Source organism: Pholis gunnellus, assembly GCF_910591455.1.
Source record: "Pholis gunnellus genome assembly, chromosome: 9".
Taxonomy (NCBI): domain Eukaryota; kingdom Metazoa; phylum Chordata; class Actinopteri; order Perciformes; family Pholidae; genus Pholis; species Pholis gunnellus.
The window spans coordinates 25,332,013-25,349,059 of record NC_136535.1 but is presented as its reverse complement, the minus strand read 5'-3'; the positions used below and the strand labels follow the sequence as shown (position 1 = coordinate 25,349,059).

The 17,047-nt window shown below is 44.0% G+C and overlaps 3 protein-coding genes across 4 annotated transcripts; 2 read left to right on the top strand and 1 right to left on the bottom strand.

Moving 5' to 3' along the window:
* Positions 1-1,263: 1,263 nt before the first annotated feature.
* LOC306700748 (TLC domain-containing protein 3A-like) lies at positions 1,264-4,219 on the top strand. The gene is made up of 5 exons (XM_079165849.1): positions 1,264-1,538; positions 2,650-2,733; positions 2,842-3,040; positions 3,126-3,221; positions 3,542-4,219. Exons 1-5 carry the CDS (start codon positions 1,417-1,419, stop codon positions 3,800-3,802), a joined length of 762 nt encoding a protein of 253 aa, XP_079021975.1. The 5' UTR covers positions 1,264-1,416; the 3' UTR covers positions 3,803-4,219.
* A 261-nt stretch (positions 4,220-4,480) lies between these two features.
* Positions 4,481-10,743, bottom strand: gemin4 (gem (nuclear organelle) associated protein 4). Its single transcript, XM_079165638.1, has 6 exons — positions 10,529-10,743; positions 7,579-9,603; positions 7,312-7,468; positions 6,951-7,221; positions 5,420-6,142; positions 4,481-4,892 (listed from the first exon to the last, which is right to left on the bottom strand). Exons 1-6 carry the CDS (start codon positions 10,548-10,550, stop codon positions 4,671-4,673), a joined length of 3,420 nt encoding a protein of 1,139 aa, XP_079021764.1. The 5' UTR covers positions 10,551-10,743; the 3' UTR covers positions 4,481-4,670.
* Positions 10,744-11,195: 452 nt separating this feature from the next.
* On the top strand, positions 11,196-16,621 carry LOC306701547 (tapasin-like). Of its 2 annotated transcripts, none has more exons than XM_079166885.1 (8): positions 11,196-11,319; positions 12,225-12,398; positions 12,470-12,739; positions 13,434-13,763; positions 14,057-14,413; positions 14,515-14,607; positions 14,939-14,958; positions 15,073-16,621. In XM_079166885.1, exons 1-8 carry the CDS (start codon positions 11,274-11,276, stop codon positions 15,085-15,087), a joined length of 1,305 nt encoding a protein of 434 aa, XP_079023011.1. In that variant the 5' UTR covers positions 11,196-11,273; the 3' UTR covers positions 15,088-16,621. The 2 variants fall into 2 exon arrangements, with proteins under 2 accessions (XP_079023011.1, XP_079023012.1); XM_079166886.1 differs by having other exon boundaries at positions 11,250-11,319; positions 12,325-12,398.
* Positions 16,622-17,047: the final 426 nt, after the last annotated feature.

Below are 17,047 nucleotides of genomic sequence, written 5' to 3'. Positions count from 1 at the left end.
TATAACTTATTTTGAGATCTATTTTTTATGTTGGTTTTAGCAGCACTAGTTGGAGGTGTATACTGTGCAGGAATGCAGAATGTGTGCAGACTATGTTACACGTTGACTGTTAAGTGTTCTTTCTCAATGTTGTGCACTGACTTCAAAATTTCAAATTTCTATTTATTAAGAGGGACAATGATTGCATTGCTGCATATGTATTGGTGAGGATGTGTCTTTTGCCTTGAATGTAATGTATTATTAAATAAGAGGTTGTTCATTATTGGGCTTCTCTTTTCATTTGAACTTATCATCTACGTCTCTTACATTCCTTTTTGTTTATCATCGTTCACGTAATCAATATCTGATATCTTTGCTCTTAAACTTTAAACTTTTTAAAATGTGATAGTAGTGTTGCACTGCCCCCAAGTGGCCAAAAAAAATAAATCAATGCAGGTTTAAAATAAAAATCTAAATTATTCTAATGTGTGATAGAAGTCGCCTATGCATTTTGTTTAATAACATAATTTGATCAGATAATAATCCAAAAAAGTTTTTAAAAAGTCTTCCATTTCTTGTCTCATTTTGATTAAACAGCTTTGTTTTGAAATATGTACCACAGTGTAAAGATAAGCGCTTTAGTTGAAGACGTTAGCAGTATGTATTTATATATCTTTACACTAAGAGAACGGGAATAGTGTTTGATTTTCATATTTATGATTAAATGTTTTTCTGGTCTGGCCAACGAATTAAAACGAGTTTGTCAAACCTGAACTATAATTTGACTTTTTAATTACATAACACTAAAATACTTTGTATGACTGTTCTTTGGCAGACATTACCTATTATACTATATATACCTTATGACTTTTTAACATGTTTTGTCATACTGCACTATGACTTTTTATATTAAATGTTTTGTCATAACTTTAAAGTCATTGTCGGAAAATATGTTGAAGTCGTTGAACATTTTTCTTTAAAATGTCATAGTTTAGTTATTTTTATAAAATACAAAAAGTAATAGTATTGTAAATATACTGACTTTATTGTAAATATACTAAGTATTGTAAATATACTAACTGAGTATTGTAAATATACTGACTTTTTTCAAGTGATTGACGCAAACGTCAATCACTTGATTTCCAACCAATTACAGCCCAATCTTCAGGATTTACCCCCTGAATGAATCGATAGGCCCGAATAAATACACAAACTGACAAACATTTTACTGCGCATGCGCTGTACCCTAACGACTTTCTCTTCAACCATTAGTTATGACTGAGAAGTTAAGTAACCGTTAAACTCGCGCGAGCTAAAGCCGTTAGTCGACCGTTAGCCCACCACAGGTGTTTTGTGACTTCGTTATCGATCGTTACGTGATCATTAATGGCGGTTTAGCGGGCTAATACAGGAAGAGGAAGAGCTCGGCTGAGGACAATGTTCACCTCCCTGATCTGCGGAGCTGCGGTGTTTCCGGGGCTTTTCTACGGCTTTAGGAGATTCCTACGACGCTCTTTCACAGGCTGGAGTGAAGCCGACGTTGTGCGTGTCAGCGAGAGGTAGGGGTCACTTCACCAAACCCCTTTAACAAATGCGTCACTTTAGAGAATGTCTTGTTTATCTGTCAATCTACCCAACAGTTTACGCCAAGAGTAGATATTTAGCTACCTGGAAAGTTACTAAATTATCCGACCGTTTGTTAATATGGGAAGGATGGGGGGGGGGGGGGGGGGCACGGGAGGACCAGGACCAGGACTGACCCGGGTCTGTGAGGTGCTCAGGAACACTACCACTTTAGCCCACTAAAGTGGTAGTGTTCCTGAGCACCTCACAGTGTTAGTGTTCCTGAGCACCTCACAGACCCGGTGGGTAAAGTGGTAGTGGGCTAAAGTGGTGCTCAGGAACACTACCACTTTAGCCCACTAAAGTGGTAGTGTTCCTGAGCACCTCACAGTGTTAGTGTTCCTGAGCACCTCACAGACCCGGTGGGTAAAGTGGTAGTGGGTAAAGTGGTAGTGGGCTAAAGTGGTGCTCAGGAACACTACCACTTTAGCCCACTAGGCACCGCTAAAAGCAACACAATAGTTACTTTATTAATCCCGCTAGAGGACATTGTTCCGCTACAGCAGCAAATAAAACAGTAACAAATATAAAATATAAAAATGAAAATGCACAATATATACAATAAAAAGTGAAAATATTAAATGCACAATATATATTTAATAAAAATAACAGTAAAATATAAAATACACAATAAAATAACAGTAAAAATATTAAATATAAACGCATAATATATACAATAAAAAGTGAAAATATAAAATTTTTATATATTTTATAAAAATAGCAGTGAAAATATACAATACAAAATACACAATATATACAGTAAAAATTATTAAATATAAAAACAAAAATATTAAATATAAAATGCACAATATATATACAATGAAATAAGACTAATATTAAAATGAACTAACTAAACAGTGCAAAGATTTAACCAAACAAACAGTGTAACGGTGTTATCGTTGTAATGAAAGTTTCACTTTCATATTTCATGATTTAGACTATTGGTGATGATAAGCAAGACACCAAATACATTTATTTATATATAATTGTCCAGTTTTATTTGCTGTGCATAACAGACTACAGAACGTATTGATCATGTTTCTTCAGGCTGGTGTCCTCCATACACGCATGTCTGGCGACAGCAGCTGGAGTCACAGTTGTAACATCCTGCAGGGATGTGATGACCGACAGGTAGGAGAGTCACGTCACCAAATACTCAGAATATTTGAGTTTTATAGCTTATTATGTGAATATTAACAAAGATATTAAAGTGGTAATGCTCGCTCTCTCCCCATGCAGTCACTGGCTGGTCAATGAGTTTGTCTCGTTCGGAGCTCCCTACATGGTCTACGACGTCTTCGCCATGTATCTGAGCCACTACCACACTCTGGGGCTCACAGGACACTCTCTTCAGACCCTGAAGGCCTTCCTCATGAAGGACTGGATGATGGTCCTCCATCACCTGGCGTTGGTGCTCATCTTCCTGCCCATCACTCTGGTGAAGTGTCTCTTATACATGAGTGATTTGATATGAACACGCGTACAGTATAGAGGCTGACTGTGCGGTGTGTTCTGGTTTCTAGTTTTACAGAAGAGGGCTGGGAGACTTCTTCATCGGCTGCTTTTTTACCACCGAGTTCAGCACTCCTTTCGTCTCTATAGCAAGGATTCTCATCCAGGTAAACTATACAGACGACATATAAATAAAGCCTTTCAATGAGGATGTGATCATCCACCATGAAGGTTGTTACACAGCTCTTATCAACCCCAAATTAAATGTGTTAGTATCATGTTAGTATCATGTTAGTAGCATGTCCGTATGTTAGTATCTGTATTTGCTGTCCGCTTTGTTTCTTAGCCACCTCTCTGAGTGTGTAACGCAGATTTAAAGTGTCAGTTTTAGAACAATCTGTTGTATTATTGTTGCATTATTCCCTTCTTCCACCATCTTGTTTCTCATTCTTCACTAAATCTCTTCCCTCTCACCGCTGACCTCCAGCTGGGCCTCGACGACACCCGTCTGCACAGAATCAACGGCGTCGTGGTCCTCCTGAGCTTCTTCATGTGTCGGATCCTGATCTTCCCCTTCATGTACTGGATGTACGGCCGGCAGTTTGGGATTCCCCTCCACAGGGTGGCCTTCCACCTGCCGCTGCACTGCAACCTGGGTAACCTGGTGATCCTGGCTCCTCAGGTGAGCTGGTTCATCATGCTGCTGAGGAAGGCCTACAGACTCTACCTGAGACAGAAGAGAGACTGAACGAAGACACACTGACCCGTTCAGACAACGACCTGGTTCACAAACAAACGACCACTGCTAGTGAGACAATAGGTAGTAATGTGTGGGGAACAATCTGTTATTTTGAGGATAAAGTTGATGTTTTATTAGAAAGAATGGCAACATTTTGAGTAATAAAGCAGTAGTTAAACTATTCTATTTATTCTCAAAATGTAACTTTTTCTGAGAAACTTCACCTTTATTTTTGGATTATTGACAAACCAAATATCCTCAAACTCTTTAAAATGTTTATATTTTATATACTAATTCCTCGACCGTGGATCCAATATCATCATATACAGAATGCACTACATCATTAGGTGATCTGTTTTGTTCAAAACTTTAAAGCTTTTACTAATTGCAGAGAATGTTTTTTGTACAAATAAAACTTGTTTTACTCGTAAATTGTAGTAAATCATGTATTTATAGTGGTTCTGTGCTCCTGTAGGATACATTTTATAATTTAAAGTTACTACAAGGCCTTTTGTTTCCTTATGTAGAGACATCAGTATTATATTTAGACTTTCATATCCAGTTAAAAAACTTTAAATTAATCTTTTCAAGAAACTTAACTGGTTTAATTTCAGGGCATAAATGAATATTACTGAGACAAAACTAAAAGATATTTGCTTTGACATATCGGCTTTTTATTCACTCAAATTCATCACTTTGTAGTCACTTCTTAAGTTAGCTAAGTGCAGAGAATGACATTAACAGAAATCATATCCTTGATTTATCAGCAAACGTGCTCAAAAGAAGGATCATTTGATAAATCATTGTGTGTCTCGAGCCTCGGTCACACGTTCGGATCTTTTCTACTCGATCGTGCATGAAAAAAGAAAATCCCTCTTCAAGCTGCCGATGACACGAGCTGAGCGATCTTCTGCCGCAGGACGGCCTTCATGTCGTGGTCCTGCAGGTTGTCCGTGATGGTGGAGAAGAAGTGTCGCGTGTTGTCGCTCTCCAGCGGGCTGCTGCTGCGTGGGAAGGCGGCCATGACGGCCTCGTAGTGGCTGAGGATCTCCAGACTGGAGAGGAACAGCGGCTCACTCTGACCTCCTGGCATCATCACCTGAGAGGAGCACATTATACCTCAGACTAGCATCCGGATTTAGGAAAAGTAATACATCAGAGGAGTCTGTTCTTATATAATGAGAGAAACCTTTTGGTGCTTTTTGCCATTAAAATAAACCCAGTTAGTTAAACTATTTGACAAGCTGTCTAAAGTCTAGACTTATTAACATAGACTGTATATAAGAAGTGGTCGTAGTCATGACGTCACTCGTTGGTTTGTGGGCTGATGTTCTGAAGCCTCAGGTTCTGCAATTTGGCCGTCGCCATCTTTGCTTTTTTGCAACCAGTGAACAGGAAGTGACCACATCTGGACTGAGGAGTGACGTAGAGACGCCGTATACGTCTCTGGTAGAGACCTGTCAATCACTGTGTAGCCCCGCCCCTAAAGCATCCTCTGCTTTATGGTCTGTTTGACTCTAAATGGACCATCATTTACTAAATGAACATCATGCTGTATTGAAGAAGACTTGAAACTAGAGATTGAGACCATAAACTCATGTTTACTGAGGTGTTAATGATTCTTACCTGGATGTGCTGAACATGGCAGAAGAGCTGGCTGAGTACAAACAGGACCTCTTGGGAGGGAAACCCCTCCACCTCCTCCTCCATGTGGGACTCCTTCGATGTCACAGGAGAGCCTCCTGCTCGTTGAAGGTCTTTGGACATTTTCGGAGCTTTGATTGGAGTGCAGGAAGGATCGGAGTCTCTAGACGCCGGTGTTTTCGGAGGCGTTGAAGCGGAGACGTTCAAAGCTGCAGACGAAGGAAGAGGCAGCTTGGCTCTTACCGAGTTCATCACCTCCCTCACCGCGTGGGCGTACAGTCGGCCGACGTGCGACCAGCCGTCCGCCGACAGCCAGTGGGAGCAGCTGGACCCGCAGAGCAGCTGGAGGACCCGGAGCAGGAGGACGGACAGACGGAGGTCGCACGAGAAGCTCCTCAGATCCAGCAGAGGCAGATAGTCCACGTACTCCAGAGAGAAGGGCACGTGGAGGCGACCCGAGGCGATCAGCTCCCTCAGGACGCCCAGCAGCCTGGTCCACTGGGAGACGGAGCACCAGGGCAGGGTCTGGGTCAGAGCCACCAGCAGCCCTTTGCTGAACATGCCCACGTGGTCCGGCCGGCGCTGGTCCAGGGAGAGACGGGACAGCATGGTGGACCGCAGGGAGTCGGACGCGGCGCAGCACTCCATCCAGGCCAACAGACCGGTTCCCTGTCCATACTGAGGCAGGTCTGAGCCCAACCACTCCTACAGAGAGGGAGGCGACAGGAACAGAGATGCGTTAGCAGGAGTGGTGAGGTACGTGCTGCAGGGGGCGGAGCCAGACGCCGTAAACATTAGAGGCTCAGCCCAAACCTATGGAGAGTCTGAGGGGAGATTTATTTATTATTTATTTACATTTCTACTACTGTTAATATTACTTTTATTATTTGTATACGTCTCTGGTAGAGACCTGTCAATCACTGTGTAGCCCCGCCCCTAAAGCATCCCCTGCTTTATGGTCTGTTTGACTCTAAATGGACCATCATTTACTAAATGAACATCATGCTGTATTGAAGAAGACTTGAAACTAGAGATTGAGACCATAAACTCATGTTTGCAATGTTTACTGAGGTAATAAATCAAGAGAGAAGTGGAGTCATTTTCTCATAGACTTCTATACAACCAGAGGAGTCGCCCCCTGGTGGACACTAAAGAGAATGCAGGTTTCCAGCACCGTGAATTCAACTTTACTGCTCGATTTGTCGTCTTCAGTTTGACTTTTCAACCGAATGTTGGGACGTTGTTGGGACGTAAGAGAATGAAGCAGGTAAAATGACCCGTAGGGCAGGTAGTAAAGCTCCAGGACGTCCTGCACTACAATGATTAACTCCATCACGTATTTATTGCAGACTGATATTTACAGGAAAACTAAAAGATATCTGGTGGCTGTAACTGGTCACTAAACTACTTTTTATCTCAATTCATTCGAGATAAACGGTATCAATGCACGACGATACCGTGACGTCTTTGATCTCATTGCACCTGAAAAAGACCGGTCCACATGAGTTCCTACCTGCTCGGGTAGATCACACACCGTCAGCAGAGACGAGGGAACCTCGTTTTTGAAGTGTTCCCCCCAAACGGGCTTCAGGTGGAAGCGAACGGTCCAGTCCAGCTGCCCCGTTTTGTTGTAGAGCCAGAACAGAGCTCTGGACCAGCGGCTGGGGGCCGCCGCCACCTCGGCTCCCACCACCCCCCCCAGTGAGGTCAGCACCGACACCAGCAGCTCCTTGGTGTCCATGGACCAGCGGGGGACTCCGCCCTCCGGTGGCTGCTCCCAACACCTGGTAGAGATTTAGACGGATACGTGTTGAGCTCAAACAGACGGTACGTGGATCTGGACGGAAGGTCGAGAGGAGACGCGTCTCACTAACCTGAGAGTCTGGTTTTGCAGCTGAGCCAGAACATAGAGGAGAGGAAAGGGAGAGCAGTCCAGCACCCAGTGAGGACACGAGGCCGCATCCCGGACGTCCACAGACAGAGCGGTCTGGAGGAGTCGCAGACTCAGTTCTGCATCAGAGGAGCTTTGACCTGAAGGAACACAAAGAACAACGTTGGAGCAGACGGACATGAATGTGACGTTTAAGCTTGAGAAGAGATGTATTAGTTTAAAAGCACGACTATGTGAGGAGGACACTCACCCGTAGCGGAGATGTTCGGCAGGACGAAGACGTTCACGACCTCCTGAGGAGTCAGGAAGCTTTGCCTCCTTTCTTCTTCTTCTCCTCCCTCGACCGGCGTCATCAGCAGACCCAGATACTCGAGGAGCTGCTCCTTCTCATTGGCCGACAGCGATTTGGTCCCGATCGTCTCCTGCAGACACCTGCAGAGCAGAGCGCTACCGCTCGGACCATCCTCCCCTTCGTCTGCGCTCTCCTCTGCCTCTTCATCTTTCCTCCCGCCGTGTCCTTGGAGTCCAGGCAGCTGCTGCAGGATTTTAGCCATAATAGAGAACGCGCCTTTGTTGAAGATCGCTGAATGACAACAAGACCTCAAAGTGGCTTCCGGGTTCTGAAACGCAACCCTAGCGACTAAAGAGACGGCCGTGTTCAGATTGCCCTGCGTCGTCATCGTCGCCCCCCCTCCTTGGATGAGGCAGTTGAAGGCCATGTTCAGCTCCTGTTCGAACCCTTCAGTCACAGCGGAGGGAACGGAGCAGCCGAAGAACCCCCTGCAGGACAGCCTCAACATGGCCGCCAGCGCTCCGTTCTTGTCTTTCAAGGAAAGCGCAGAGAAGATGTCCGCGACGATTTTCATCAGCTTCCTGCACCGGCTCACGTCGGCGTCCTCGCCGCGGAGTTTACCCACGAGGGCGGCGCTCAGCTGGATCAGAGCGTCCAGCTGCTGGAAGGCCGCCTGGTTCTTCTCCAGGCAGTCCGTCCAGAGGGCGTCGTGGGCGGCCCAACTCTTCTCGCTGGCGAACAGCAGCGCGAAGCTCTGGTAGTCCTCCAGGCGGTGACTGATGATGGTCGCGGTGACCCTCATGCTCACCTCAGCGGTGCTCTCTGTGGCGGGGAACGCCAGCGACTCCAGAAAACATCTGAGCACTTTCTTCTCAGAGTCTTGATCGTCCGTTCCAGGCGCTTCCTGTAGAGCTGCCAGGACTCTTTGGACGCTCTGTTCGAGCTTAAATGCAGAGTAGCTTGTTTTAGAGCCTTCACACACATTCAGGAGCCCACTGTTTCGCCAAAACAGAGCGAGTTCTGTTATAATCGTCAGCGCTTCAGCGAGCTTCATCCTGCTGGGTTGAAACGGCGACGGCGTGTGAGACGCTCGTACGTCCCTCTGAGCCTCCTGGATGAGTTCAGGGCTCAGTTTCTCTTCGTTCTCCTCTCTGATGCCGACGACTTTAGACAGGAGGAGCAGCTTCTCTTTGGTGGGGAGCGCGGCTGCTCGGTCTATTAGGAAGGCCGTGTAGAGAGCATCGAGAGAGATGGAGAGGGCCCGCAGGCAGAGGTCTGCTGTAGATATGTGATCTTTTAGGTCTTTAAGTGCGTGAAGGAGAACGTGGAGGACATCAGCGGTCGGCGGTGATGCCGGTAGATCTGACGCATCCAGCTTCAACCTCTTGGCAGCCTGAGGGGACAGACTGGAGGACTTGCACAAGAGACGAGCAAACTGTCTGGCGAACATCGTCTCTGTGTCGTCCTCTCCTCCATCTTTCTGCTCCTCTCTGCCTTTCCACAGCTCCCACCAGACCTCCAGAAAGAGCCCAACGTCGTCCTCTCTGGTGGGGCCGCTCCTCACGTGCTGCACCAACCGTTCCAGCTCGGTACAGATCTGAGATTGAGGAAGGGACAGGAGGAAACGGGCAAATATCTGAGCGGCTGCCGTCGACTTCACCACCTCCAGCAGGACGACGCGGTTGACCTCGGGGAGGCCGTTCTGGAGGGGGAAGAAAGGGTTCTCCCTCCAGGCCGCCTCCACGTCCTCTCCGGTCTCCCCGCTCAACGCCTTCAGCCACACGGCACAGACCAAGTTCTTCATCCAGACGACAGCCGACGGAGAGGGACGACCACCGAGTTCATCCGGCCCACAGATTTCTCTGAGGGCCTCCAGGACCGGACGTCCCACCCGGCTCCAGTCAGCCTTCTGAAGGGAGGACAGCGATGAGGGGAGACACAATTTATCAGCCAGCAGGAACGCACCCTGAAGAACGGACGAACCTGGAAGTAGAAGAGAGCCGGCGTCAGAGGAAAAGACACTTCAGACAACGCGGGAACTTTGTAAGCTCCTACAGGGAGGAAGACGGACATGTTCAGATGTTGTACTTCAAATATAAGTGAATTTCATCATGGATCAATCTGCAGAATACCGTCTATATGAAACGTTTTGTCTTTAAAATGTAAGAAGAAATGAGAAACATGGCCGTTATCGTAGAGCCCAAAGTCCAACAAACACAAATATATAAATATCACAAAAGAAAACAGCAACATTATGAAATCAGTAAATGCATTTTGATTACTGAATGACTTGATTATCAGAATAGTTAATCATCAATTATCTGTGGATTGACTAAACTGTTGATCAAATGATTACTAAGAGTGACTTCTATCATTACTAATATTTATATATATTACCATAATCACTACCATAAACTCTGGTTTAACATTAAATGAGTACCTGGCAGAACATTAAAAGTTATTTTTATTTTGCCATAGGAATACATGAATTCATAACGTGTTTGTTTGATTTTGGTTTTCACAATCTTCTTCTGTCAAAAAATAAATAAACAAAGAACAATATTATTTGTTAAATCTGTGTTTTGCAAACTATAATGAATTGAATACAATTCCACATAAAGTTAAGATTCTAAAATCAGACTTCAGTCGTTTTTTTAGGACACACGGCATTCCTAATAAAGAAAGCGGCTTAAAATAAAACATTTTAAATTAAACGTAGCGTCGCATCTCCTATAGAACTAAGATTAGCGTGTTTTTTATTATTATTGAGAAAATAGCAAAAACAATGTATCAATCAACAAAAGTACGTAAACAGATCTAGCACAAAAATAATAGAAATAAAAAACAAAAATAAATGATAAACAGACATAACAGCAGGCTGGTTGGCGTGTTTTAGGTCAATATTTACCTTTGCTCATCTTCAACGTCATGGCTGCTGAATGTAGCTAAATGCACGTTAGCTAGTTTGCTAATTTCACTTCCGGTTTTTAATTCCCATTCACGAACAGTTCCACTGTGTGACGGTCATACAGTCTATCTAGTCAACTAAATCACTGATACTGAACAAAACACCGCAAAATAGAAGAAAGTTGTCGCCATAATTCTCCTTCCACACGTTTTCACGTCAACTATTTCGTATAAGGCGCTTCCGCTCTTCCGCGTCAACTCGCTGAAAACAAGAGGGACCCGCTCAGGCGTCACAGCGCCACCGCAGGATGGAGGCGGTACTTTAGGCGTGCCGGTGTAAAGAAAAAAAATACAACAACACGCCTGTTTAATAACGTTCACGCTATAATACAATAGCGCTTTAAATGTTTCTGGACACACAATAACGATTTTAATAATTGTATGTGTAACATGGCATACACTGGTTTAAACCAAACATTTAGCCATGGAATGACTAATTGAACAAGCTCTACAACACAAACCTATTGTACCATTTTTTAAATATTCAAATTTCATCATATGTTGTTTGCGTTTAAACAAATGTTTTGTCAGTGACATTTGATCTGCCTACCATGTGATGCAAGAGGCAGGTCAAGCAAGTTTCTCTTCCTGTGAAGTGAAAGTGAAAGTAGGTTTTCAACCGTGATCAGCTCGGTGGTGTTGCGGTGCTCGTGAGACAAGGAGAGGATTTCTACCAATGAATAGTCATGAGTCTGATCTTAAAGATACTTAGTTACTTGTGTCTATGTGCAGGTAAGTTGTCGTCTTTGGTTTTGTTACGGATTGTGTTGTTTTTAAGAGTTTGTGGCAGAGGGCAAAATACATGAATGAAGTGACTGTACTATACTGCACTACTACTGTACTGTACTACACTACTACTGTACTGTACTACACTAATACTGTACTGTACTACACTACTACTGTACTGTACTACACCAATACCGTACTATACTACACTACTACTGTACTGTACTACACTAATACTGTACTACACTAATACTGTACTGTACTACACCAATACCGTACTATACTACACTACTACTGTACTGTACTACACTAATACTGTACTGTACTACACTACTACTGCACTGTACTACACCAATACCGTACTATACTACACTACTACTGAACTGTACTACACTAATACTGTACTGTACTACACTAATACTGAACTATACCCAAGAATGTCCAAAAAAGACTCGAGGCACCCTCACATGCTTCTAATCATATAGTAAAAATATTGTATATTGTACTATATTATACTGCAATATACTCTGCTCTGCTATCCTGACGTCAGGACAGCAGAGTCGCTGCCCATCTTTCATCAGGCTGAACACTCACCTCTTCAAGAAGTGCTGCCCTGAGCCTTCCACTCAGCACTGATTGTATTAGTTTGTTTCTGTACGTTTGTTCTGGTTTATGCTCTTAGATGCTTGTTTAACAAAGGAGATGCACTTGTGACTTCTGGTGACTAGTAGTTCTCTTGAATACCGACGTTGAATACACTCGTTGTAAGTCGTTTTGTATAAAAGCGTCTGCTAAATGACTGTAATGTAATGTAGTAGCCGACAGTATTCCACACTTTACTGTGCTACAGTAATACTATACTGTACTGTACTATATGTTATCTCACTAGACTGACTCCGTGTCTCTCTCAGGTGTGCGATGTGTCCACCAGGTGTCATGGCTGCCCTGTAAGTTCACAGATGAGCACGTGTTTATGAACGAGGGTCTCACTGAGACTCAGCACATCCACAGGGAGGCCATGCTGCAGTTTGGTCAAGCAGGAGACGCTCCCGTTAATCCACGCGCCATCACTTTCCTGATCACCGGTAAGTCCTGCGTCTCATGGGAGTAACACACGGAAAGAGATGTTGTTTATTCTAACGGGGTTCTGGTCCAGGTTCTAAGTTGGACCTGCGGCGCTTCGTCGAGGACGCGGAAGCGGAGCAGTTGGAGTGCGAGCTGCGGAGGTACAGCACCGAGGGGATCTACGTCCGCTGGCCTTTCAAGGGGGGGCAAGAGTACAACCGCTGGTTCAGCTGCATTCTCAAACACGCCAAGTTCGCGGTCACGGGCTTCCTCAGACAGCCGTCGGACGAACCGCCCCCAGGACAGCAGGACTACCGCAGCTGGCCCGCCATCGCAGACGGAGAGACTCTCACCACATCAGGTAAAACCACAACAACACGCGAGAACCTCTCAGTACGAACAGACTCGTTTTTGAGTGACTTGTTCACCAACTTTCTCTGAGGTACTACTTTTTAAAATACAACTTTTTACAAGATTATCATGATAACGTTATAATTCTCCTTCGCTCGTTTTCACTGAACAGAGCTTGAACGCATCATAGTGTTACTAAATGGATCCTCCGCACGTTAGCGGCGCTGCTAACGTAGCTAGCTCTCCTCCTACTGATTTCAACACGGATTTGTTGTTCACAACGTAACATTATGAGAGATCAGAGACTAGAAAAGCATAAATGCCGAATTCCAGATCGCATATATGTTCTGATTATCGACTGATAACGATCGTCAGTAAAACTTTATTTCACACTTTGATGGTTAAACTGTGTTATTAAGGGGGAACCCGCAACGGTCCGTTACATCACTACACACAGTACGAACAAAAGTAAGACAAAGTTAAGATAAGAATATGAGAATGTTCTTGCATGAGGCCCATTGTCTTTCATTTGAATTATTTTAGGATTTAAAAAATGTATTGTAAGCTAAATTTTTGCTCCAACTGTTATCTTGTGAGGCTTGAGAATGAACTTATAATCATCACAGTGATGATGTACTATAGCAACATCAGTCCCATATCTCACATTAATACGAGCCCGTTTTCACGTGTCTCCGTGTCCACAGTCTCCATGGTCATTAAAACACAGTCTCCGTCGGTGAGAGCCGGCCTGGGCTCCCAACAGAAGCTCCACTGCCAGTTTGCCGTCGACCACAAAGCGCCCAACGTGACGGTGGAGTGGCACCGGCAGAATCGTGGAGAGAGAACCACACTCTTCAGTTACAACGGCCGCACGGGACAGAGCAAGGGCAGCGGCGTCGGGCAGAGGAGCCTAGCGGGCGGGGACGCTTCCTACAGCCTTCCCTTCACCAAGATGGCGAACGAAGGGACCTACATTTGTTCCGTGTCAGTGATTCCGCTGTTCGTCAGTCTGGATATCAGTTTTCACATCGAAGGTGAGGAAGAGCGCGATCGCAACCAGGGCGGCAACCTCCGGTTCTGACGAGTGAAGCTAAAGCTTCATGTGTTAAAGCTGCATTCTCTCTAGTGTCCACCAGGGGGCGACTCCTCTGGTTGTATAGAAGTCTATGAGAAAATAACTCTACTTCTCTCTTGATTTATTACCTCAGTAAACATCATAAACATGAGTTTATGGTCTCAATCTCTAGTTTCAAGTCTTCTTCAACACAGCATGATGTTCATTTAGTAAATTCATTTTGAGAAACCTTTTACTCCCCCCTCTCCTCAGAGCCTCCCCGTGTCTCCCTCAACACTGGAACCGCACTCTCTCTGCAGGAGGGCGGCGAGCAGAAGGTTTCCTGCGACGCGGAGGGCTACTACCCTCTGGACGTGGAGATCGTTTGGTACGTGCAGGACGCGGCGGATGCGGCGGCAGCGGGCAGGAGGGTGGGCGCTCCGCTCCCGAAGGAGCTCCAGAACGTCCTGCTGTCCAGCCACAAACACAACCAGGACAACACCTACTCGCTGACGGCCTTCTTCTACCTCGAGGCGTCCCTCAAGGACTCGGGGAAACAGTACACGTGCAGCGTCTCCCATCGGTCCCTGAGGATGCCCATCAGAAAGAGCTTCATCCTGACTGTTGAGGGTGAGTGGAGGTCGCGTGCAGTACCGTCAGCTACCACACGGCGGCAGCAGAGGAACGCACCAGACTCCTGACCTCCACGTTTGTTTGTTTTCTCTGCTCAGAGCGAAGCAGCTGGATGTCTAACCTGGTCTTTGGCTTCGGGGTCATGCTGGTGGTCGTCCTGCTTATGCTGCTGCTGCGTTACCTGCACTCAGGTGAGTGTGCAGACCCTCTTATATTCTAAGCTCCTGTCATAACCAGAACAACTTTTATTTAGGATAAGATAGAACTTTATAAATCCAGAAGGAAGTTCTTGTGGCAGAGTTTGATGAAAGATTACAACAAAACACAATATAATAAGATTATTAAACATATATGAACAATAGAATGACAATTATTAAGTGTAACAGAAGTAATACTGACACCAGTGCCTGATAGAAACAATAGAAATGTAATAAATGAAAGAATAACAACCGTGTTCATTTTATTTTGTTATATCAAAGTGTTGATGCCTGAAAAATTAATTTTCATTTATTTTCTCCACAGCAAGAAGACAAGCAGTGCATGTAAGATGATATGAGAATAAAACCCAGAATGATTTATCAAATGTCATTAATGCAAAACAATATTTAATCTCTATGGTGTTTGTGTGTGTGTGTGTGTGTGTGTGTCCTGAGCAGAAGAAGCCATACTGAGCAGACAAACACCAGCGATGCTGACTCTCCTCCTCACTCGCTCATTTTTTATGTAGAATGTCTCAGACGTTTGACGTTTGATGTTTGTTTGTTTGTTTGAAGGTGGTTTTCGGTTTCTATGAAACTGAGAGTGTTTTTTGTTTTTGCTGCTTTGAGTTAGCGCTTGCTAAAACTTGATGTTGTGAAGTAAGTGATTGGTATTCTCGTATTCTGGATGAACAGCAACACACACATTGTTGAACTGGTGAAAATGCAACAATCAGTTTAAAGGAATCTTGTAGAAAAGTTATTCTGATCCGCTGCTTTGTCTCAGTGCGCCATCTGGTGGGCCTCGGGTGTACTTCCAAATGGTTTGTTTAAATTATAAAAAAGCTATTTTTTATCTAAATTTGTTGAAGAATTCACATAAATCCACTAAAAATATCAAATTTAATTGCATCATTTAAATTAGTTACGTTTGAAAATCACCTTGCCAATCACTACACATCCAATTGTTTTGCCATGTTAGCTAGTTAATAATAATAACTTTATTTATATATAAATATTTATATATATATAAATATATATATATATATATATATATATATAGAAACAGAGTTTACTAAGTGCTTTGACAGACAAAGCAGCAAAAGAAAGGAAATAAAACAGAGTTAAACCTGATAAAACAACAATAGATGGAACATGAAACCAACTGACATGATAAAAAGAAACTAAGAAATGTAATAATTTGGTAAAATAAAATAATATCAATAATGATATAAGACGGTAAAGCGACGACATCACATAAAATGGATTTTGATGAGGAAATATGACCCTAAAAACATTAAATATGGATTCATAATGTCAGCGATGGGTGAAGAGCAGAATATGTATTTTAGTTTTTTGTCATGTTGTGTTTGTGTTTTTTTTCTCATTCATTTGGGAAGGTGATTCTCCTAAAGTTTTTAACAATCAGAAGTCACAAAACGTTGAAAACCTTAAATGAGATAGTTTTTGTAAAAGAAAGAAATGATTTAGTTCGAAGATAAACAGACAAAGTCTTAATTAAAGTAACAATATCTGCCTCTTTGCCTCCTGAAGATGAGATCAGGTGTGTTCAGGTTACAACATTTCATTTCTTCTCATGTTTTTTTTCTCATTTATTTGGGATCCTCGGAAATGTTTTTACGACCAGAAGTGACGGAAGGTGGAGAACCCTCGTTGCAGAGTTCTAGCAGCACAATGAAGGCTCGCTGTGTCGTTTGTGTCACGTATTTGCATGACGATGCATTCAAGTGCACAGGTAACGTGACACACGTCCCTGCAGCCTGCAGGCGGTGGTGGAGCATGAAGAACGTGGCTGGACACCAAACATGGATGTAAAAAATACGTGATTTGAAATTAAAAAAAATGTTTGAAACAGATTTGCTAACGTGTGTTCACACCAAACGGTAACAAATAAAATCAAAGCAAATATACATCAGCGTGAGTTGAAATGTCTCCTTATACGGCTCTGGTAGAGACCTGTCAATCACCGTGTAGCCCCGCCCCCAAAGCACACCCTGCTTTATGGTCTGTTTGACTCTAAATCAGTGGTTCTCAAACTGCAGGGCGCGCCCTCTAGTGGGGCGCAGCGGTATTGCAGCTGGGGCGCGGGGGAAATGCAGAATCTTTTTATTTCAAGAACTTTATTCATACCTGCAAACTTGTCGCTTTTCGGCGAAATTTGCCGTTTTGAATCAAAACATGTCATCCACGTGAATCGTGTAGATCCGTAGTTGTTTTGTTTTTTTTGGGGGGGGTCAACTGGCCAGCCAGCGTTTCTCAGGTTGGAGTGAGACGAGGAGAAAAGGTGACGTAGTGATCTTCACAATAAAACATCTTTGATGTGACGTGTCGAGTCTTGGCCAATCAGCGTTAAGATGTCTACAGCGTCTTTCCCTCCGTTACAGTTTAAGTTCCGTTATGTTCCGTTACAGTT

Coding starts and splice junctions, on each gene's coding strand:
- LOC306700748 (XM_079165849.1), top strand. CDS start 1,417: ATGTTCACCTCCCTGATCTGCGGAGCTGCGGTGTTTCCGGGGCTTTTC. Junction 1,539..2,649: donor GTTGTGCGTGTCAGCGAGAG/GTAGGGGTCACT, acceptor ATGTTTCTTCAG/GCTGGTGTCCTCCATACACG. Junction 3,222..3,541: donor TAGCAAGGATTCTCATCCAG/GTAAACTATACA, acceptor GCTGACCTCCAG/CTGGGCCTCGACGACACCCG.
- gemin4 (XM_079165638.1), bottom strand. CDS start 10,550: ATGACGTTGAAGATGAGCAAAG. Junction 9,604..10,528: donor GACGTTGAAGATGAGCAAAG/GTAAATATTGAC, acceptor TTCTACTTCCAG/GTTCGTCCGTTCTTCAGGGT. Junction 6,143..6,950: donor TGTGTGATCTACCCGAGCAG/GTAGGAACTCAT, acceptor CCCTCTCTGTAG/GAGTGGTTGGGCTCAGACCT.
- LOC306701547 (XM_079166885.1), top strand. CDS start 11,274: ATGAGTCTGATCTTAAAGATACTTAGTTACTTGTGTCTATGTGCAG. Junction 12,399..12,469: donor CATCACTTTCCTGATCACCG/GTAAGTCCTGCG, acceptor GTTCTGGTCCAG/GTTCTAAGTTGGACCTGCGG. Junction 13,764..14,056: donor TATCAGTTTTCACATCGAAG/GTGAGGAAGAGC, acceptor CCCTCTCCTCAG/AGCCTCCCCGTGTCTCCCTC.